This window comes from Oncorhynchus keta, chromosome 8 (assembly GCF_023373465.1).
Source record: "Oncorhynchus keta strain PuntledgeMale-10-30-2019 chromosome 8, Oket_V2, whole genome shotgun sequence".
Lineage (NCBI taxonomy): Eukaryota > Metazoa > Chordata > Actinopteri > Salmoniformes > Salmonidae > Oncorhynchus > Oncorhynchus keta.
This window is the reverse complement of record NC_068428.1, coordinates 3,948,359-3,972,192: the sequence shown is the minus strand read 5'-3', so window position 1 is coordinate 3,972,192 and position 23,834 is coordinate 3,948,359. Positions and strand designations below refer to the sequence as shown.

The 23,834-nt window shown below is 42.8% G+C and overlaps 1 protein-coding gene across 6 annotated transcripts in view; it reads right to left on the bottom strand.

Annotated features, from left to right (window-relative positions):
• The window catches only part of myo6a (myosin VIa), a 95,272-nt gene that overhangs the window by 42,077 nt on the left and 29,361 nt on the right, over positions 1-23,834 (bottom strand). For all 6 annotated transcript variants that reach the window (XM_052523389.1, XM_052523390.1, XM_052523391.1 and 3 more), the window contains exons 3-14: positions 20,569-20,638; positions 20,205-20,278; positions 17,863-17,992; positions 16,986-17,091; positions 16,683-16,738; positions 16,498-16,595; positions 16,200-16,364; positions 10,281-10,361; positions 7,351-7,531; positions 4,508-4,652; positions 688-845; positions 346-437 (exon numbers count right to left, since the gene is read on the bottom strand). In XM_052523389.1, coding sequence (XP_052379349.1) covers positions 346-437; positions 688-845; positions 4,508-4,652; positions 7,351-7,531; positions 10,281-10,361; positions 16,200-16,364; positions 16,498-16,595; positions 16,683-16,738; positions 16,986-17,091; positions 17,863-17,992; positions 20,205-20,278; positions 20,569-20,638 — 1,356 coding nt within the window. The remainder of the gene's footprint in view (positions 1-345; positions 438-687; positions 846-4,507; positions 4,653-7,350; positions 7,532-10,280; positions 10,362-16,199; positions 16,365-16,497; positions 16,596-16,682; positions 16,739-16,985; positions 17,092-17,862; positions 17,993-20,204; positions 20,279-20,568; positions 20,639-23,834) is intronic.

The window sequence follows — 23,834 nt, the reverse complement described above, 5'->3', positions numbered from 1 at the left end:
AGCTATCCAGCAATAATACATTACGTTAGCAAGTTCACTAACCAATAGAACTGAATCTTATAAAAATCAAGGTTTCCTTTTGCTTGTTGCAAACATCTGGCCTCGTTCTCAGTTCATCTTTCCTAGATTTCTCACACCCTCTCTCCTTCTCAGGATGCATTGGAGAAGGTCCAATGGGAGGGACCTTGGTCATTCCCCTCTAACACAGTGGAGGAGGAGGCCAGGCAGATAGGATGGTAGGAATCACAGAAAGGCAACTTGAGATTGAGCTCTCGGACAGCTGGGATGTCAGCTAAGTCGAGAGGGGGCATCGTGGTCTACAGACACGGTGGAAGAAGCGCTCACCTCTTTCAGGATGCGTTCGTTGAAGAACTGCTGCAGCTTCTCGTTACAGTAGTTGATGCAGAACTGCTCAAAGCTGTTGTGCTCAAAGTACTCTGGAAGAGGAAATGAAAAGACATTAAAAGACACTTCAGCTGTAAACCACCGTCTCCGACTAATGAACTCTAGCATGCGTGTGCAATGTGTGGTTTGTGTTATGTTGTGTATAATGTCCATGGCGAAATGTCTGTTTGATGTCGTTTTTATGGACAATTACGCTGCAAAACCATTTCCCGCCCGAGGGATAATAACGTTTACTACTACATCATATATCACGTAGATATAGCACATAGAGGGGATACAGACCGAAGCCTGCGATATCCAGAACCCCGATGAAGTTGGCGGAGGAGTCGAAGGGGAAGCACTGGTTGACCCTGGTGACCACGTGGTCAAACAGCCGGCTGTACACAGCCTTGGCCAGGGCATCCCGCGCGTTGTTTGCCTGCTCCACTTTCAATGGCACCCTGGGAGGGAGAGACAAAGAAAGAGCACATAATTCCTCCTTCTAGCACTGGTCCTCTGTAGTTCCGTTTTTTGCAAGCGCCGTACTCTGCAACGCCAGCATATAGCGGGTTCGATTCCCAAGACCAACCATGTCTAAAACGTATGCATGCATGACAGTTGCTTTGGATAAAAGCAGCTGCTAAATAGCATACTGTATGTTATAATTGAATACTTGCCTTTTCTGCATGCAAAGTACATTTAAGTATATCTACTCTAAAAATCTACCATGTAGTCCGCACAAGGGGAAATTGGATTTGTCACCAGCAAAGAAACATAGCGCAAAAGCACTGACACGCATACAAGAGACTCGAGCAATGGCGGCTGGTGAAATCAATAGCCTAACAATTCATAGAGGCAGAGTCAGTTTAAATAATCTTATGCATTCATCACCGTGGGTCTGCAAAAATACTGAGGGTCTGCTTGGTTTCCCAAACGGATAATTGGGTTATTGACATCTTGGGGAAAGAGTGATTGTGCTGTGATAAAGAGCCATGACAATGAGAGAAAGTATAAGCGTCAAAGAGCTCTGTGAAGGTACTGCGACGTCCCCAGAGCTCGGACAGCGGTCAAGTGCTCAGCTGAATAATCCGAGAAGACAGAGAGAGGGCTATGAACGCAGCGGAGCGGGAAATGTACACCATGACTACCACGTGGACTGAAGTTTCTCGTCAAGCTTCACCTTCGCTTCTTTGTCATGCCCTTAAAAAAGGAAAACTCCACTCAAAAACTATCTTTTGGTATTTTTCTTCATTAGTCCACAATGTTTTGCATGTCAAGTGTAAATTGGACTTCAAGATGCAAAGTGTCACTTGTCACATCAAGATGATGTAAAATGAATCATGACGCAAAAAGAATCATTGTGATTAAGTGGCAAGTGACACTTGCCTTCTAAAGTTTGTCCTTTCAGGTGGAAGAGAACCAGGATAATGCGGTACAAGTAGCCATTAAGTACTTAGAGCACTGCTATGTCCAAAAGACACCTCTAATGTCTTGAAGTGAGAGTTGATTTAAAGATTCTCCTCACATACACCTTCACCCCCACACCCACACACAAACTCTTCGGGCAGGACTTATCCATTATCTCATCCCCCTGTGGATCTCAATTTAACACATCCCACAAGACAAGAACTCCCCATTATGATACCAGCATCACACCACCTCATCTTACACCTTTGCCCTCTTAAGCTCTCAGTACACCTGGGCCCTCGCTCGCCCTCTCACAACCACAAGCCGTGTTTCATTTATATTCTCCCAGCCAGTGAGAAACTAACGGTCCACAGCTAAAACATTTAAAATACCAGGGTTAAGCCCTGGCCTCTCATTTACAAACCAAGAGGTATGAAATGCCAGAATACTAACAGTAGCGGGGGATGTGTGTATTCCCTATGAAAGCTCGAGGTTATCCACCTTGCTCAATGATCTCCACAAAATTATCTCCGGCAGCATGTTATCAGGAAGTTGAGGGGCACACATCTTATATAAATCACCGTTAAGAGTATGGTACTGCACTGCGCATATGGGCAGGTTGAGAGAGTGGACTGACCCCACCTGGCTTTGACGAGATGCCGAGTCCGCCAGTGAATCCACCGTGGTGGGGTCATCACGATTAACATCCCCCTCACACTCTGCCTCGCACATAAACACCTTAAAAGCTAGTCCCTAAACAGGCTAACATTTAGTTACGGCTTTCCCCCTTACATAAGTTATAAAAATAGGCCGCTTAGTGGTGGAGCCACAGACCGAGAGAGCCGGTTGAAATCCTTACCCACCCTTTATAAGTCACTTAATGTAACTGTACTCACACATTGCGATTGCTGCTATTAATTAAACAGAAATTAAACAAGCCACGGCACACCACTAATTAAATTGCTTAATATTACACCCTCAGAGGCTGTGTCCCAAATCGCAACAGATCCCCCACATTGTTCTTTTCACCAGAACAATATGGGCCCTTGTCAAAAATAGTGCACTATGTAGGGAATAGAGTAGGACTCACCCAAAGACGCAGCCAGGCCCGTATAAAGCAGCAGTTAAAGCTTAACTACTGTGGTAAAGTGTCTCTCGCCACAAATGAGACAAACATTAGTGAGGGAGGACATAAGGGTAATTGCACATAGCGACTGGCTTGGCATTCAGGCTGGCGAGCTGAGGGAGCGCCAAGCTGCCCATATAACAATCACTGTCAGGCATAAGACAGGCTGGGCCACAGCTAAATGCACTCAGGGCCTTGCCATAGATCAAGAATGAGGAATGCATCCCAAATGGTTCATTATTCCCTATATAGTGCACTTCTTTTGTCTAGGACTCATAGGGGTCTGGTCAAAAGTAGTGCACTACAGAATATAGGGAATAGTGTGCCATTTAGGACACATACAGGGACTAGGGAAGGGCCCTTATTCATTCAATAGTGGCTAGTTCCTATTTTTACTCAGAGGCACAGCACTACTGTTAGTGACAACTGCAGCACACACACAAATACAAATGCGCACACACATGCATCTGTTGGTTCCTATGGTAACTGGCATGTGACCAGTAAGGCATTTGTTAACAGAGCATGAGTGCTAATCATGTGGACCTGACACCATCTGCACAAAAACAAGCTTTCCAATACAAATAGAAATATAGGCTAGAATCACCATATTGACACACATACTGTCTTACATCGGAACGTTTAGGAATTCAAACATGTCACATGCAATTAAAGAACACAGGCGCTACCTTATTTTGCCTGTTCTCTCATAAAAGGCAGTGCATGTTTCCCAAAAAAACATCCTACAGGTCCTGGTCAAAAGTAGTGCACCATATAGGGAATAGGGTGCCATTTAAGATGCGCCCGCAGTCCTCTCTCCATGCAAGGCCGTTGAGGAGAAGGAAGTGACTTAAAACAGAAATGCTATAGCGCTATACAGTACCAGTCAAATGTTTGGACACCTACTCATTACAGGGTTTTATCTTTTCAATTTTCTACATTGTAGAATAATAGTGAAGACATCAAAACTATGAAATAACACATATGAAATCGGGTGGTAACCAAAAGAGTGTTATATCAAAATATATTTTAGAATCTTCAAAGTAGCCACCATTTGTCTTGATGACAGCTTTGCAGACTTGGCATTCTCTCAACCAGCTTCATGATGTAGTCACCTGGAATGAATTTAAATTAAAAAGGTGTGCATTGTTAAAAGTTAATTTGTGGATTTGTTTTACTTTATTTCTTGATGCGTTTGAGACAATCAGTTGTGTTGTGACAAGGTAGGGGTGGTATACAGAAGACAGCCCTATTTGGTAAAAGACCAAGTCCATATTATGGAAAGAACAGCTGAAATAAGCAAAGAAAAAAGACAGTCCATCATTACTTTAAGACATTAAGGTCAGTCAATCCAGAACACTTCAAGAACTTTGAAAGTTTCTTGAAGTGCAGTTGCAAAAACCATCAAGCACTATGATGAAACTGGCTCTCACGAGGACCATGTCATAGTTTTGATGTCTGCACTATTATTCCACAATGTAGAAATTAGTTTTAAAAAATAAAGGAAAACCCTTGAATGAGTACGTGTCCAAACTTGACTGGTACTGTATGTAATAATAAAAATGTTCAAAAAGTCATTATATGGTGACTTACTTGATAACTGTTCCTTTGGCGCCCCCTGCTGTGGTGAGCATGACCCTGGAGGTGAGGCTGACTCGCAGGTCCGACTCTTCCAGACCAAGCAGCTCAGCACAGTACTCCACAGTCTGGCTCGACTGGTTCTTTATGGTGCAGCCACCTGGTGGGCCAGACATACGGAGTGGTTACGTTGTAAGTAGCTAGTAAAGTTGTTAGCAACGTTGTAAGGATGACGTGTAGAATGATGTTGGCGGTTAGGAAGAATGTCAGTGATTTTATTGGAGACTGAGTAAGCTCTGACCCTGGGTAAAGATGCATACAGTGATTGCACATATTGTACAGTACAGCACGGTCTTGACATATGACATGGATTACAGTTCAATTACTGCCCATATCGATACTTAATAACATCCATTCCGGCCATAGAGTCATTGATTCTGACGGACTGTCAATAAGGAAACAGCACGATCAAAGTCTGATACTCCTGCTAGCTGCGGGACTATTGCGTTAAAATAAAAAAATAACTAGCTACGTACAGCAATCCAGCTTCACCCCAATCTGGTCTCAATAGTATTAGGACAAAGCCTACAAAACAATCTCACATGATTTATCAGCACAGACGTAACCTTTTTGCCAATCTATTTCATAATGAAACAGGCTTCATTATTCCTGAACCATAGCACCCCATCACTGCCTAACGCTATGCATTTCATTAGTCTCCAACCGTGCCAGGGTTGGACAAGAGGTAGCTACAGATTTTACGCCAACGTGATATAACCACAAGGTTTTTGGTGTCCATTTTCTGGACATTATAGGAAAGCCCCGTACAAACCGCCGCCATAGATTTTTCAGCTAACCATTTCCTGGCGGAAACGGTCTTCATTCTCTTATAAATGGCCGTTTCCAGTTGCAGGTGATTCTACAAAAAACAGCAAGGAGGTTGGTTACTCGCCATTTTAGCTTCCCAAATCTAACATTTCCCAGCATCTTCGCAGATACTAGTCGTTTCTATGCGACGCGGCCACGTGTAGAAGATGACAGTGCGACCAAAACAAAGATCTACAGGCACATCTCAATGGACACAAAACATGGATTTATTAATATCTTTCAGAATGTATGTTTTTTTGTAGAACCACATGCAACTGGAAACTGGCATTTCTAAAATATATTTTATTTTTGTCCAAATCGAGAAATTAAAATAGCCAAAAAACAGGTTATTTCAAAATTATATGGCGTGGTTTGTGTGGGGCTTTCCTGTAACTGACACCCAACAATCTGGCATACAGTCTGTAGATTGACAATAAGCAGGTGAGTGGGAAAGTAATGAGCTAAAATGGCTAGTTCAAGGGCGACACAGGATAAGGAGAACAGTTTCGGGAGGAGACAAAGGAGGGGATAATGGGAACTGTTTAAGGGGGACAATTGTAGAGGTGACAGGAAGGAGGTGATAAGGTGGATGTTTGGCTGGAGCAACACGGGAAGGAGGGGTACAGTTTGGTGGTGACGATGGGAAAAGGGAGACAGTTTTCCGTGCGACACCAGAATGCGCTTCTCTCAAAAGGAGCTGAGGCAGGATATCCTGTGTTTCATGTCAGGGACAGGGAGCAGCGGGACGGTTCCCATCCTCATGATCATCATCTTCTCTGACTGGACTCTTTGCTTCAGGTCACTGTAAAAACGTGCCACGGGAGACTCCCGCCGAGTACAAACTACTCGTTTTAAATGCTGCCATGCTGTGCCGCTCTCACTCACAGAGGGGGAAAAAGAGAATTGAAAGGCAGTACGTTCGAGTTTCACTCATGTTCAAAAGGAACGGTCTATTCTCAAAGTGTGACCTTCCTCGGGGTCATCGGAAACAGCATGTTGTGTAATGTGAAGTCAGTGGGCGGAGGAGAGCCTAAGACATTCACATCGTAATGAATCAGCCTTGCCAAACGAAAGAATATACTTGCCCTAACAACAATAATAAAAATCTATGAGATTATTCTGCACGATATTATTATAACCGTTCGGGACTTACAAAGAGCGACACTCACAAAGAGACATGTGAAACATTTCATCAATTAATCCAATGGCTTTGTATCAATAATACATGAATGGGAGGAGAATGACAAGTCCCAAGTGCCCTTGTGTCGGTGGCTCTTTGATAGTGAATAAAATACATTTCAGACTACAACAAGAGGCCTCATAGGCCTTTAGAAGAAAGCTGAAGAGTAAAGTAATTGATCACAGAGCAGAGTTTCCTGGGGACAACAGAAAAATGGCGCACCTACTACAAGGACACAAAATAAGATTCGTTTTTCTGGTCGCGGCCCCCCATAAAATGTCCCATACCTGGACTAGACAGATGACTTATTGAGGCAACACCACACAAATGAGGAAAATGCAAAAGGTGCCAACTCTGACAAAACGCTACCACTGCCTCAGCATCCCTTAGACGTCCTGTCCTGTGCCCTGGTGCTTTACTCATATTGTCACTGCACTGAAAGAGAGACAGCTGTGTCTTTGTTGTTGGTTAGTGTACCAAAGTGAGTGGGGTGATATACTCTGACATCTTATAAGCCAGCCATCTGTTAAGAAAGCTTGCAAACAAGCATGCAAAAAAACCAACAACTGAAACAATGAGGAGTCAGTGAGAGCGAGCGAGAGACCCGGCTCACATGAAGTGGAAACTATAATGAGCGCTGAGCGGAAGAGAGGGAGGGAGAGAGAGACCGAGACCCTGCTCACCTGATGTGGAAACTATAGTGAGCCGTGAATGAGCGAGAGACAAAGTGAGAGTGTGTGAGAGAAAAAAAGACAGTCAGACAAAGAGACTGACAAAGAGACGGACAAAGACCGACAGACACCCTGCTCACCTGATGTGCTCCCTGCCTCCTCAAAGTCAATGTTGCCTAAGTGCAAAACCCCGGCCACCACTCTGAACAGGTCCAGCTTTTCCGTGTCATCCAGGCCGATCTTCTTCATGGCCCCGCACATCCTGTTGAAGTCCCCCTGGTCGTCCAGCAGAGGGTCCTTCAGGGGCCCAGCTTTCAGGTGCTGAGGAACCACGGGGAGAGGATGGTTCAGTGACCAGGGTCACAAGCTCTTTACAGAAGGGGTACTGTCTCAGATTGAAGGCTTGCATTGTAGCCGTGTTAATGGTGTGCCCCAAAGTCAATAAAATGACACAAAACATTACCCCATAAAGTAATAAAAAAATACCATCCATCTCCCTCACTGGCACAACTTTTTGTTTAGATCCGAGATGAGGCAATGCTATTGGACTTTAAGATAATTGGGCTGATTTTTTAAAATGGAATTAGCACATTAAACCTGCATGGAAGACAAAGTACATAACATCTCCTACTCGCTGCGGTAGGAAGAGGAGCAAGGATAGTAAGGTAGAGCCCACACCTGGAAAACCAGCAACACAAAGAAGAATGTTACAGTACAATGGTATACTGGCATTGCAATAACATACAGTAGCTTCAAACACCAGATTAGAATGGCAGATAAATGGCTTTCATGATAATTGGGCTTCCCTAATATAAAACCATTTTTTTTAAAAGACGTACATTTGAATGGGTTTGTGGCTAATGAGACACTCATACGAATCCATCTCATCATTCAACTTAACACTCTTGAATTTTTTTTCATGAAAGCAATAAATTGACATTCTGTAACTGAAGGTGGTTGCAACTGGTTTATGAACTCTACGGCAATGAGTAATATGTTTCTGCATACAACAAACAGTACAGAGCAGACATGGCCTTGTAAACAACAACCATAAGTTATTGGAGTGATTGGAGTGTAAGAGCGGTTTATTCTTCTCTACAGTAAAATTGATGGCCTAAGGTGATATGAAACACAAGCCATTACAATAATGGAAACCAAGCAGTTTATGAAAAGCACAATTATACAGTAGCTGCTTGGCTGCATTTCATGTACCGAGTAAAAGTTCCTTGGCTCCAAACTTTCCAGTAACTTTTGGATATCAAATAGAAGGAGAATATAGTCCCCCGAGTGCCAGTTTATTTAGGTTTATTTGGCAGGGACGATGCACAACAAAAAAAATAAGTCTCAGAGCACTCAAATGATGCGTCCCACCAGATTTCGCTAATAGCTACTTTGCATCTGTAGTCCTCGACTACGCCATTAAAAAAACCCATTGTACTCTGACATTCTGGTCCAACTATACGCTGGACACAAAATATGTGGCCCTTTTGACCTCAAGTCTTACACTCCAAAGAAAAATCCCACCATGCACTTAGAAAGCATGCAAGGAATCCACCACACTCAGCACCAATGTGAACCCAGACAAAAAAGAAAACTCCAAAATTCACATCATAAAATATAAAAGTAATCCTTGTAACAGCACCAAATCTATAATCACCTGATCATCCTGTATTATATAGAGCAGAAGCAGTGCAAAGAGACATACAACCTTTATCAACAACAGTGACGGTAAACATAGTATAAAACGAGGGGTCCGTCCCAAATAGCACCCTATTCCCTGGTTGGTGCACTACTTTTGACCAGGCCTCACTGTGAATAGGGTGCCATTTGGAACACAGACAATGAGCATAAAGGCCTTATTCAGCATCGGTCACAACATGATTCTCTCTAATAGGCCAAACCCAGCATTTATCATGAACAGGTGCTTCCTGTGATCAAAAAAGGTACAATCCTCCATGATCATATAACAAGCTTACACACCTCTCTGGAGACTGCCTTCTCCTGGTGTGAACCTAAAAAGGGGCCAAAGGTATCACCTACATATACTGTTCCTACCAGTCTAAAAGAGTAATCTGAAAACCATCTGCTTAGGTAAAACAGACGCTGAAAAACTCAGCCCAAAAAGTACTCCATTTGTTTGCTTACTGTGTAGTTTTAACTATAGAAATGGAAGTCATACTAATTGTATGGTTTTAACCAACATGGTAGTATAACCTCTAGTAAAACATACGGCATCAGCAGCACAATTACAAAACATGATATTATCGGATTGAAAACGTCCACACTCAGCCACGCTATTTTCTCCCACTGATGTCCCCGACTACATAGAATGGATGAATCATCAATGTCCCTCAAGGGGAGAGTAAGAGAGGCATACTGTTGTCCAGGGCATTTCATAACAATAATCATTCATTACACTTGTGAGTCCTGAAGGGATGTTGCAATAATGGAGAACTTATGCATAATTAATCAAAGGGAGAAGGCAAAGCAAGGAACTCATTTCAACTGAGCATAAAGAATTCTCATTGATACGGTACTTTCATCTATTCAAATGGGTGCTCATCTCATTGGCTCCTTTAATTAAATTGTTTGCGTCACATCTCAGATAAAGTGATACAATGAAAATAAAACAATTTGTAGGCAACTGGTGGGAGTTCTAAAACTGGTAAAAAAATATATATTTAAGTGTCTCATTCAATTAAAATAAAATAAAAATAAAAAAAAGAGTCACTACATCATTGCATCCGCAGACCAAGAACAATGATAGTTATTTGACTGAGCAGGTCGTTTAGTAAAAAGTTAAGACATTGTGACAGATTCAGCGAGCAAGATCGGGATGAAAGAGTACGTTCTGTTATTTTCTCTCAGCACAGACAGTCGTGCCTAAAGTGCATTTCCAGTTAGTTCTGGAGATGACAAACCATCTCTCATTAGACAGCCAAAAACTAAGCATCAGTGTGATGATTTTCCTTTGTGGTTGTCCAGATATCTGGGAATACCCAGAGTAGCTAAAGACAATCCATATGGAAGGTACATGAAGGAGAGAAAGAGATTAAGACATGCACTGTACCTCTGGGCTCTTGCGGTTCTGAAGGATGTGTTTGTCTGTGTCCTTGTTTGCAAAGAAGCGAGTGCATCCTCTGTTCAAATACTGCAACACAGAGAAATATAACAATCAACAGAAGATTGCATGGATCAAGATACTGCCGTATGATATATATGCAACAATTTCAAAGATTTTAGTGAGTCACAGTTCATAAGGAAATCAGTCAATTAAAATAAAATTAGGCCCTATTCTATGGATATAAATTGACTGCGCAGGGGCCCAGCCCAGCCATGGGTGGGCCTTGAAGGGTTCCAGTTTGGAACCAGGCCCAGCCAATCAGAATGAGTTTTTCCCTACAAAGGGATATATTACAGACAAACACACCTCAGCACCCTCTCAGACGACCCTGCATGTAAAGAAGCCGGATGTGGAGGTCCTGGGCTGGCACGGTTACATATGATCTGCGTTGTGAAGCCAGTTGGACGTACTGACAAATTCTCTAAAACCGATGCTGGAGGTGGCTTATGGTAGAGATATGAATATTAAATGATCTGGCAACAGCTCTGGTGAACATTCCTGCAGTTAACATTCCAATTGCATGCTCCCTCAAACTTGAGACATCTGTGGTGTTGTGACAAAACAGCACATTTTAGTGGCCATTTATTGGCCCCAGCACAATGTGCACCTGTGTAATGATCATGCCGTTTAAAATCAGATTTTTTTTTATGTCACACCTGTCAGGTGGATGGATTATCTTGGCAAAGGAGAAAAGCTCACTAACAGGGATGTAAACACATATGCGCTCAATTTGAGAGAAATCTTTGTGCGTATGGAACATTTCTGGGATCGTTTATTTCAGCTCATTAAACATTGGACCAACACTTTTACATGTCGCGTTTATATTTTTGTTCAATATAGTTATAACTGGCCCTAAATCTATTGAATATCCCATAAACCTTGGTACAGGATGGTTTGTCAACACAAACACTGCATTAGCAGTAATATGGGAAACTATGACTTTTGAAAGCCATTGGTAAGTAATACAGTGCCTAGTAAAAGTCTATACACCCCATACAGTCTTCACATTGTCGCCTTAAAATTACATTAAAACATTTTAAATTAGATTTTTGTTCCTACTGATGTACACAACCTACTCCACATTTAAAAAATGAAAAGTTTTTGGAATAAGAATCTTTGCACAACATATACACATCATTCTTGTCAAAATTGCTCAAGCTCAGTAAGTTTGGTTGGGTGTCATTGATGACAGAACCATTCAATCATAGTCTCTGAAATTCAAGCACAATTAAGTCAGGACCAATCAGGAAAACTCAACACATACTGGAAAGCCAGTCTGGTGTGTCTTTAGCATTAAAATGTGTGTAATTGTCCAGCTGAAAAATTGGACTCGATCCCAGGTTTAGGTTTTCAGAAGACTGAGGCAGGGTTTCCTCTAACGTTTTGTCTGGGCTTTATCCTAACAAACTCCCCAGTCCCTGCAGGAGATCGGCATACCCATAATGAAGTCTTTTGTTTTAAAACACTCTGCTCCAAATCATCCATTCTGTTTGCAACAAGGCTGTTAAGTAATACTGCAAAGAAATGTACTTCATTAAAAACAACAGTCTTGGGTCAAATCATGTACAACAAAACAGAGTGAAATGCTCTGTATTTTCAAGTAGTGTGGTGGCAGCATCATGTCATGCATATGCTTGTCACTGGCAAGGAATGGACCATTTGTCAGGATAAAATATGTAAAGGAGCAAAGCCCAGGTAAAAAGTTGAGGAAAATCTGCCTTAGTCTTCCGAAAAGCTAACCCTGGGATAGAGTTTGATTTGTTATTGGAACAATACATTAAAAATTACACACAGTACCAGTCCAAAGTTGACACACCTACTCATTAATGAAATAATACATATGGAATCTTGTAGTACCCAAAAAAAAGTTAAATTAAAACATGTTTTATATTTTAGATTCTTCAAAGTAGCCACCTTTGCACACGGTATTCTCTCAACCAGCTTCACATGGAACGCTTTTCCAACAGTCTTGAAGGAGTTCCCACATATGCTGAGCACTTGTTGGCTGCTTTTCCCTTCACTCTGCGGTCCAACTCATCCAAAACCATCTCAAATTGGGTTGAGGTCGGGTGATTGTGGAGGCCAGGTCATCTGATGCAGCACTCAATCACTCTCCTCCTTGGGCAAATAGCCCTTACACAGCCTGTAGGTGTTGGGTCATTGTCCTGTTGGTCCCACTAAGCCCAAACCAGATGGGATTGTGTATCGCTGCAGAATGCTGTAGTAGCCATGCTGGTTAAATGTGCCTTGAATTCTAAATAAATCACAGACATTGTCACCAGCAGAGCACCCCCACACCACCTCCTCAATGCTTCAGTGGGAACCACACATGTGGAGGAGATCTGTTCACCTACTCTGCGTCTCACAAAGACGCGGCGGTTGGAACCAAAAATCTAACATTTGGACTAAGACCAAAAGGACAGATTTTCACCGGTCTAATCTCCATTGCTCGTGTTTCTCGGCCCAAGCAAGTCTGTTATTATCGGTGTCCTTTAGTAGTGGTTTCTTTGCAGCAACCACCAAGGCCTGATTGACACCGTCTCCTCGTAACAGTCGATGTTGAGATGTCTCTTACTTGAACCCTGTGAAGCTTTTATTTGGCCTGAAATTTCTGAGATTGGTGACTAATGAACTTATCCTCTGCAGCAGAGGTAACTCTGGGTCTTCCTTTCCTGTGGCGATCCTCAGAGCCCGTTTCACCATAGCGCTAGATGGTGTTTATGACTGCACTTGAAGAAATGTTACAAGTTCTTGATATTTTCTGTATCGAGTGACCTTCATGTCTTAAAGTAATGATGGACTGTCATTTGCTTATTTGAGCGGTTCTTTCCGTAATACGGACTTGGTCTTTTACCAAATAGGGCTATATTCTGTTTACCACCCCTACCATTTCACAACACAACTGATTGGCTCAAACACATTAAGGAAAGAAATTCCATAAATGATTTTAACAAGGCACACTTGTTAATCGAAATGCATTTCAGGTGACTACCTCAGGAAGCTGGTTGGGAGAGTGCCAGGTGTGTGCAAAGCTGTCATCATGGAAAAGGGTGGCTACTTTGAAGAATTTAGATATAAAATATATTTTGATTAGTTTATTAACACTTTTTTGGATACTACACAATTCCATGTGTTATTTCATAGTTTTGATTTCTTTACCATTATTCTACAAACTAATGAGTAGCGGTGTCCAAACCTTTGACTGGTACTGTATGTCAAAGACACACAAGAATGGCTTTCCCTGAGGTGTTGAGAGTCCGAGTGGTCCTGCCTCAGAACAGACTTAAAAAAAAGTTTTGAATATTGCTGTCCATCAATGACTCAGCCAAATTGATTGACCTTGAGCAATTTTGACAAAAACAATGGATAAATGCTGCCCTGAGAGTTGGGCAAAGTTAGTAGAAGTACATTAAAAAAAAATGGTTACGAAAGGCGCTTCCACCAAGCATTAACTCTGGTGAGTGAAGCGTTGAGCAATACCTACATTTGTTTTTTAAAATTTAATTGGAAACGTTTCGATAATTGTAGCTCAACTTTGAAAATGTGGAGTAGGACAAAAATATTATGTATTCCCTTTTGAGGGCTCATGTGAAGGCAACAAAACGTAGCGATTGTATTTACACATCACGGTCTCTCTATTTCCATGCAAGTCTGTGTGGCCTGCACAGGCGTTCCACGTGATGGATTACACTTAGTTGTGAGCGGATTTGCTGTTTACTTGAGTCTTGATCATTCACCATTTGTTCATGGCAAAGAGTGTATTTGGCACAAAATACGTTATTTCCTCTCCGTAAATTGCCTTTGTGCGACTTTTAATGACTTCTCAGTCGCTTGCTCCCTTCTTGCCTGTCACTAGAGATACGGGCCTGATGAGCGCGACGACAATGTCCCAGGTGGGTAGGAGAGAATAACAAAACAGAACCCGGTTGCTTATCTTGTTTGTAGGAGACGAGTCATTTTCAGCTGGCCAGATGGAACGGAACAAAGACTTTAATTACAGAGATAGGCCTTGAGGAGGATTGTACATGTCGCTCTCCTTCTCTTCCCAGCCCTGTGCTCTACACTCCAGACAGGGCATATTCAGTAACACAACACAAGGCTATAGAACATAACAGACATCTTACAAAGCTCCACACAGCCCTGCTGCTAACCCCACTGGGTCTCTGCTGTGCACAAAAGTCATTGTTGTGATCAATACATAAAATGTCATTTTCCGTTTCCAGATCATCAGAAAAATGGTAGGACAGATGAGACTATTTGAGGAAGCAAGGGACCACGGTCGAGCAGAAGTACCTGGCTTACTGCCCAGAATGCGTCGCAGGGGAGATAAATCACAGAAATACAGGGAAACTATGGCCAAACGCAGTACTTAAAATGACAAATGAGGAGGCTGAAGAAAATTCTGACATTAAAGTGATGCCCAACTGAAGAGAGGGAAGATGTAGGCTACCTGTGGAGCCACGCTGAAATGATGTGTCTGCAGCAAGTGATGTTGAAGGTACTGAAATCCCTTATTTTCCCTGCAACTTCCTTCCTGTCTAGCTGCTCAAACTCTGTTTCAATTCCATGCGATGCTAATCTGTACTGGATGTGAAACAGAGCACGTGGGTTGTCTGGGTGCTGATAATTCAATATAATTTCTAACGGTCAATAGTAATGTCCAAGTTGAGATTTCACTGCATCCCTCAGTTTGACTCTCCATTATAGTGGATGCTGGAGTCAAAGCACTTCATCTTCCTGATCAACTACTGGTGGTCTGCAGGGGCGTGCAGGTAGTTCACCATTATTTTGGAGTATTAATGCTATTCTGCAATTTTACATTCATTTCTACAATGACAATTGTTTATAATAATATATTTTTTAAATACAATTATAATAATAATAATGCCTTTAATCTATTACATTCCCTGATAAAATATATTGGTCAATTTTAAGAAATGTGGCAGTTGATCACAATTTGGTGGTCCTCAGAACGGAAAAGGTTTGGAACCACCGGGCCTAAAGAGCCCTGGCGGGGAACTTTAAAAGAGGGGACCAATATTGGACAAAGCAGGAGGGGAGTTTGTACAACTTCCTTAAAAACCTGCCAGTTAACTACAACATAATTGGGTGTCTTAAAAGAATCTCATCCCCCTGACAGGGATCTTTAGACCAATGACGGACAGAAATGGCAGGCACGGAGTAAGTACAACTTCTCTAAACAACTTCCAGCTAATAACAGCAGAATTGGGTGTCGATAACACTGAGTCGGAGGGGAACCAGACAGGGAATTTTAATAAAGGATGAACGATAATGGACAAGGCAGGAAGAGAGTTTGTACAACTTCTCAAATAATCTGACAACTGACTATAAACAGAATTGGCTTTCGTTTAATTAAAGCGCAATGAAATTGATTGTTATATTTGTGAAGTTTATGGCAAGAAAATAAGCCCTTCTTAAAGGATGGCTGAGACTGCCATCTAGTGGGCTCAGAGGTACAGCGCAACAATAAAAATGAATCCAAACAAGTATTGTGACTGAACATAAAATGATGCTATGAAAATGTCAATCCTAAAACACCAAAACGAGTGAGTTTCCTTAATATTAACGAGGAGCTGTTGAGCTGACTGCTTGAGGTGGAGGAGCTGAGTCCTCACACTGATACGAGGGTCAAGTAGTGTGTTTGAGGGGATCGCCCTTAGCAAGGAGCTGCGCCGGTTCACGAATCTCAATCGCACGATGACTCGTTATTTGAGATGCAAGATTATTTGTAGACCAGCGATTCTGCGGAGCGCCTTACTCAGGTTGATCTTCTTGAGCGCACATGGCTCCAAGGAGCTGGCAAAAGGTGAGTGAGTTTTAGGCTGGCCAATAGGCCCCACTTACCCTGAAGGCATCTGGGGATTCCAGATGGAACTTGGTCCTGATGTCCTCTGAGGCTCCGGCACACAGCCGGTAGAAGATGTGATAGTTCCTCTCTTCCTGGCTCTGCTGGCAGATCCTGGACTTCTCCAGCAGGTAGTGGGACACAAAGCCTCCCACCACAGTATTCTGATCAGACAACACCGGTTCAATTAGCAGCAGACGTAGTCAAAGCAAACGCTCAAAAGTATTTTAACAATTTCAAATAGTATTTACAAAACTATTATCATGGTGTTGTCTGTTCACAGTGCTGCTGCTGTACCTTTTCGTTGAAGTGGATCTCTACAAACTTCCCAAAGCGACTACTGTTATTATTCCTGACAGTTTTAGCATTCCCAAAAGCCTCCAGCAGGGGATTGGCTGTGGGATTGATAAAAGGAAATCAAAACACAAATCCATACATTGTGGTATTAAGTCATGCTGCTGGGACGTGAGATTTTTATGTACCTTCAACTATTCTCTCATCAATATCTTGACCTGTTCCATAGGACATTGTTAAGTATCTACAGGGCAGAAGAAAAAAAACATGTAAGAGTTAATGTGAATATTCTGACTGCACTTCTTTACACGAACCAATAGAAACAGCCTGCCAGATCAGACTGGGGTACGTCCCAAATAGCACCCTACTCCCCTATATAGTGCACTACTTTTGACTAGTTCTGGAAAATAAATGGTGCACTACATGAGGAATAGGGTGCCATTTGGGACACAACCGGTCTGTTGACGATGCAGAGAACGTCATGACTTTACCGAAGGACAAACTTGGTGTTTTCAGTCTTTCCGGCACCAGATTCCCCAGACACGATGATGGACTGGCTCATCTTCAGCACCCTCATGTCCCTATAGGCCTTGTCAGCTGACAGAGACATCCAGCCATTAGACAGTTTATTTACACTCTCCTTTACCTCAGTGACACAAAAAAGTATCTCAATGGGATCATAAATGAAGTCTACGGTTGCAATAGCCATGCAGAAGGTACAATGAATGCTCCTTGTACTTCCAAATGATTAGTGTTTACATCAGTAACACACACACACCACATCATCCAAATGGGATCCTCAAGATTGATGGTTGCATTAGCAAAGTCAAACTGTACATTGAATGTCAACTGGAAATAGGTCGCGAAATCACACTGAAAACATGCCAAGACACAGGAAAGCCAAAAAGATCATCAAGGACATCAAACCACCCGAGCCACGTCCTCCCCCCCCTCGTCCTAATATTTATATATTTCTGAATTCCATTATTTTACTTTTAAATGTGTATTGTGATTTGTTAGATAACTGCACCGTTGGAGCTAGGAACACAAGCATTTCACTATGACCGCAATAACATCTGCTAAATGTGTATGTGACCAATAAAATTTGATTTGACAGAGCATAAGTATACTGTAAAAATTACTATAGACTGCCCTCCAGTGGACAAATGTGAAAGTGTAATGCATTGTCAGCCCAACAGTGGCACAGAGACAGCTGTGTGCCTGCATCCCAAATGGCACCCTATTCCCTACATAGCGCACTGCTTTTGACTAGATCCCAATGGGTCCTGGTCAAAGTAGTGCACTATATAGGGAAGAGAGTTCCATTTGGAATGCAGCCTATGTGTTCCTTCCCCCCCTAGTACTCACCGATAGCGTAGACGTGGGGCGGCAGGGTACCCAGGGACCTCCCATGGTACTGTTTAATGGTCTCTGGAGCGTAGAGCTTTGGGAGGTCAACATACGGGTTCACTGCAATCAGGATATTGGCTACAAACGTCTGGGAGAAAAAACAAAGGGAAACCTGAAGTCAGAAATACTCTAGCACAGTAGGTAGTTAAGCAAGATACGGTACTAGTGCTGAGCAATTAGTGATTTTTGAGTTCAGTTCAGTACATTTTTTAAAACAATATAATGCACCATACATTGTGGGTTGAATGATGTAACAGAATAAAACAATTAATAATTTTATTTATTTTATTTATTTTACTAGGCAAGTCAGTTAAGAACAAATTCTTATTTTCAATGACGGCCTAGGAACAGTGGGTTAACTGCCTGTTCAAGGCCAGAACGACAGATTTTGTACCTTGTCAGCTCGGGGATTTGAACTTGCAACCTAGTCCAATGCTCTAACCACTAGGCTACCCTGCCGCCCCATGATGGTAGTGACTGCCCATAACGGCACTTATTAGCCATCATTTATTCACATTTATTTTGTTTTATGACTTTATTTCATTCTGTCAGCATCTCATCTCTATAATGTTAGTAGTTCTTCAACATAAGGCATACTGACTGCTGAATACCAACTATCAAATCGCGTATTTTCAGGTAGAGATACCAAGCAAAGCAACAGCACGTTCTGTCTCTTTTCTCCCTCTCCATGTCTGCCCCACACAGACCGGACACGTAGGCATGCAATGGATTATGTTATTGTAGTTAATATTATTTCTGCCATGTTGGAAACCACAACTCCCGACTACGTCGCACAGTTCAGGCTTCATCAGATTTCTCTCTAGAGAAACTGCGCATTGAGCTCACAGGAAAAAAAAGGAACATATAATTCAAATAATTTAACTGATGTCAGCAAATTAGTTGTTTAAAAAGCAAAGAAATTACCAACATTTCAGTTAAATGCTCAATACACATCAAATGCTTCTGGGGTAAACACTTCTGATATAACACCCAGCTTTTCCTCAAGTACCTAACAAAACATGAGTCACATCACTGCTAAAAGGAATTGTCTCACTGCATATCAGCCAAACACTTCCATAGAACACAGCAAGGCAGTTTCTCACTGCAGCCACTAGATGCCACCCGTTGGAAGACAAGTGTCCCATGACTCTCCTCTCCCCACCAGCTGGCATCCATGTCCCCATGTCTGCCTGCCTGGCTGGCTGTCACCTCAGAGGACCTAATTAAGTTCAGTGGGGAACAGGATAGCGCTCTGCTCTCTGGCCAATTACAAAAGGGGTAGACAGGGGCCAGCAGGGAGACTGATGACAAGAGCTAGCTTTGTCTGTGTGTGTGTATATGTGTTGTGTCCCCTCCCTGATGGACGGTGCGAAGGCCTTGTCATTGTCACTCTGGGCTGCCTGTCAGGTGGCTGCTGGGTGGGAGGGTAGTTACAGTGACACTCTCTATAACGGTGTGTGTGCGCGCGTCAATGTAGCGGCCCTCGCTCCCATCAGCCACCGGACATGCAGCCCAGAGTGACAATGATAAGGCTGTCACACCGTCCATCGGGGAGGGAACACACCACAACACACACATGCAGTAAAGTACAGCAGGCGTAGAGAGACAGAAGTGGCTGAGGCGACAGGGCTTTAACATGATAATGAGAGTGTTCGAGCGGCCTTGCCACTACTGGTTCAACCTGTTGGAACAAGACTGATGGGGAAGACAGCAGGATGCACACTACCGTTCAAAAGGTTGGGGTCACTTCGAAATGTCCTTGTTTTTTGAAATAAAAAGCAAAAAAAAACATTGTTAATGTTGTAGATGACTATTGTAGCTGGAAACGGCAGATTTTTAATGGAATATCTACATAGGCGTACAGAGGACCATTTTCAGCAAACATCACTCCTGTGTTCCAATGGCACGTTGTTAGCAAATCCAAGTTCATAATTTTAAAAAGTCTAATTCATCAGAAAACCCTTATACAGTTATGTTGGCCTTCTAGGCAGAGTTTCTCTGTCCAGTTTTTGTTCGTTTGGCCATTGACCTTAATATTTTATTTTTATTGGCCAGTCAGACACAGCTTTTTCTTTGCAACTCTGCCTAGAAGGCCAGCATCCCGGAGTCGCCTCTTCACTGTTGACGCCGAGACTGGTGTTTTGCAGGTACAATTGAATGAAGCTGCCAGTTGACTTGTGAGGCATCTGTTTCTCAAACTAGACACTAATGTACTTGTCCTCTTGCTCAGTTGTGCACCGGACCCAAAACTTTTGAACGGCAGCGTAAATACAGGTTAGGTCTGTTATAAAAGTACTTACATAAATTTTGTCTTTACTATACCGCACGCGGATGTTGTTCAATAGAGTGGCTTCATTCAAGTACATCAAAGAACCTGAAAAAACAACAGTAAATCACAAGCTGTCACAAAGAGGATGGATCAAAATGGAAAACACAATGTCACAAAATGGCATTCCTAAATCCTCAGTGGATTTTTTTGTGTGTGTGTGGGGGGGGGTAACAGTTTCAGGGTTGTAAATTGAGTTCATTACTTCATATAGTGCTGCAAAACCACTTAGGTGCCCATTAGGGCAACTTTATGTGATGGTAAGAAAGATAAAAACCTTGTGCTGTAGACTGCAGACTTCTTGTAAAACAATAGCAGTGTTTGTGCTATAAACTCACAGTTGTCTTCCACATGCTTGTTGACATCATCCTCAGCTGGGAACACTTGGTTGATCTGGGCCGTAAAGCTCTGTCAAAACAAGATGGACGTGAAACAGGATTGAAAATCGGTTCAATTGAAGCAGTTCTCTTTCCAATGCATTAAAGTTAAAGAGTAGTTCAACGAAGTACATAAATAAAAGTATGTGGCCTAAAATACCAAATAACGCACAAAGGAGACACACACACGTAAATAAACCCATTAAGTCTACTTTGACTCTGATCAATGTGCCTGCTTTTAAAAAATACAAGTCAGTAACCTTTTCCAAGTCTGTTAACGTGTTCTTTCAGCAATCCCCAAGTTTCCCCAACGGCCACTTAAAAAAATACTGACTGTTCAGAACGCCATTGCTTCAAAAAAGCCCTGGTGTATTCAGCAGTGAGTGACACGTCAAGGGACAATGAATAATGAATTATTTGGAGAGAGGCAGAAACAGGATCTGGGAGTAACTAGTGAGGCGCTGTGGAGACTGGCTGCAAGCTGCAGCCCCTCCCCTATTCAGGCCCATGGTTGTCGGTCAGCACCTCCACTGCAGAGCACAGCCACCATGCATTATCAGTACACATGCATGGCCCAGGACAAACAATACGGCTAGCTACATGTTCCCATAGGCAGGGCTTGAGATGTGAGGTTGGGGTGTTTAACGCATAGCATGTGCTTTTAAGGTAAACACATCTGGCGAGTACTATGGGTTATTTCAGAATCAAATGCACACTGCAATTGAAAGTTAGCGTGACTCCATATGTGAGAGCGCACTAGCAGCTCAGCGTAGTTGATGCGTTTCCTTACTCAATCTACCAATAGGTTCCCTTCTTCGCGAGGCATTGGAAAAACTCCCTGGTCTTCGTGGTTAAATCTATATTTCAAATCCACTGTCCTACTAAGGGACCTTACAGATAATTGTGTGTGGGGTAGAGATGAGGCAGTGATTCAAAAATCATGTTAAACACTATTACTGCACAGAGTGCGAGTCCATGCAACCTATTAAGTGACTTAAGCAAATGTTTACTCCTGAAATTATTTAGTCTCGCGATAACAAAAGGGGTTGAATACTTGACTTAAGACATTTCAGCTTTTCATTGATTTTGAAAACATAATTCAACTTTGGACATTATGGGGTATATTTGTGTAAACATGTCATTTGAACACATTTTTAATGCAGGCTGTAACACAACAAAATGTGGAAAAGGTGTATGAATAGTTTCTGAAGCGATGCAGTGGATTCATGTTTATGGAACTATGAACAAACACAGTGGACTACTTGGATAACCAAAGCTAGTGAAAGGATGGCTGGCTGCACCTTTCTCCTTCTGCATGGATACATTCTTCTTACACCAATTCAGAGACGCCAACTGTTTTAGCGCCTAATGACGATGGTATCTTCTGACCGAGGGAGTTTTGGTAAGAGCCCAGACGCTTGCTGTAAACATTAACACGCACCACTTGCGGTACTGTTTTAGAAATATAAGGAAGGTGTCTTTCATATCAGCGAGAAAATAAATATTATTAAAGATAGATATTTTTAAAAATTAAAAACTTTAAATTACTACACACCTTTATAGGGTTAGTGTTCCCACCGAGGCATATCCCAATGTTACAGCGCTTGTTTACGGGAAACATACAAAAGGCGGAGGTGACCGCCTGTGCTAATTAGCCATCTAGTGTGCTCCATGCGTTACTACGGAAGTGTAGTTGTCAGATGGACACACACACAGCCTTATGGATCTGTGCGTAACTGCTACAGTAAAAGTGTATATTTTTTATTTGAAGGGTTCTTTCTCGCAGATGAAAGTGCCATATGTTGTTTTCGAAAACCGTATCGCAAGCGATTATTATTTACGTTTCTAAACATTAAAGCGCATGTGAACTACAATCCCGACGCTGAGTTAACTGGTAAAAACTGTAGGGAGAAGGCAGAATGCAGCCGGGAGTTTGAAAGCTACATTCTCCTGGCCTGCCCCCAACACAGCACCAGCTAAAAGCCTTCTGCAATTTTACCTTGTCCATTCCACACGTGGAAAAAACATTTCTTCACCAGGGGGGAAAAAAATGTACATGTTTAACAAATATTTTAGAAGTTCGTTTGGGGAACGTATGTGGGGTGACCTTAGGCGGGTCAGGCGGGTTGCAATGTGTGTAGCTAGCTAGGCCAAGCCAGACATAGCATTGCGTCCCAAATGGCACCCTGTTCCCTACATAGTGCACTTCTTTTGACCAGCACTCTGGGCACTATGTAGGGGATAGAGTGCCATTCGGGACACAACCAGCCCGTGCCAGCTCCCTCCTGCGGGCCATGGGGACCTGTTGGCATCTCTTCTGGGCCAGCAATTTAGGTATAGTCTCAATTGGCACGCTATTCCCTATTTAGTCCACTACTTTTGAAAGTATTGCACAAAACAGGAAATAGAGTGCTATTTGGGATGTGTCCTTAGTGTCTCCAATAGAGGCACTGCAAGGTTTTAAAACATCCAAGAGTGGGGATGCCAAGGTGACGTACAGTCAGTTCATTCTTCCTGCACTGACATGTGCCACATTCTGCACCCAAACTGGCAGGATTCCAAAGCACTGAGCCACATGGGGTGACTGAAGGCAAGAGTAAAAGGAGAGTGAGTTGGGGAGGGACGGACGGTGAGGCAATGCCCCCTAGAATTTAAATACGTCCCTCACCCCTCCCTCTCTTTTCACAGACAGAGGCAGAGCGAAACAGTGAAAGAAAAACTGCATCCCTATTCCCTTTATAGGGCACCCATTTCAAACAGGGCTCTGGTCAAAATGAGTGCACTATATAGAAATAGAGTTCCATTGGGGACACATGACCCTAACGTTGTGGGCCACAGTCAGCCATTGTGGCTCAGGCTGTGTGTGTGTGTGACACGGTGTCATGCACTGAGCAGCCCCTCTCCTGACAGCCCCCCCCCTCAGGGGTCTGCCAGGCTGCGTACGCCGCTGCTGCTCTGAGCGGGCTGGGTGTGGAGGAAGGGAGCTGTAGACTGGCACTAACTGGCTACTGCAGGAACAGAAGACACATTGTGCCCCTCAGACTGCCTGTTACAGCACAGAACGGACCATAAATGCCAGAGAACGGACACATCCGTTACAAATGACTGGAACACACATACATCGCTTCCTTCATAATAAAAGATCAGACGGAGTCTGATGATTTATGGGCCGGATGTAAACACTAGAAGTGAGCAAATTGAGGAGGACGTTCACTTTATGACAAAGC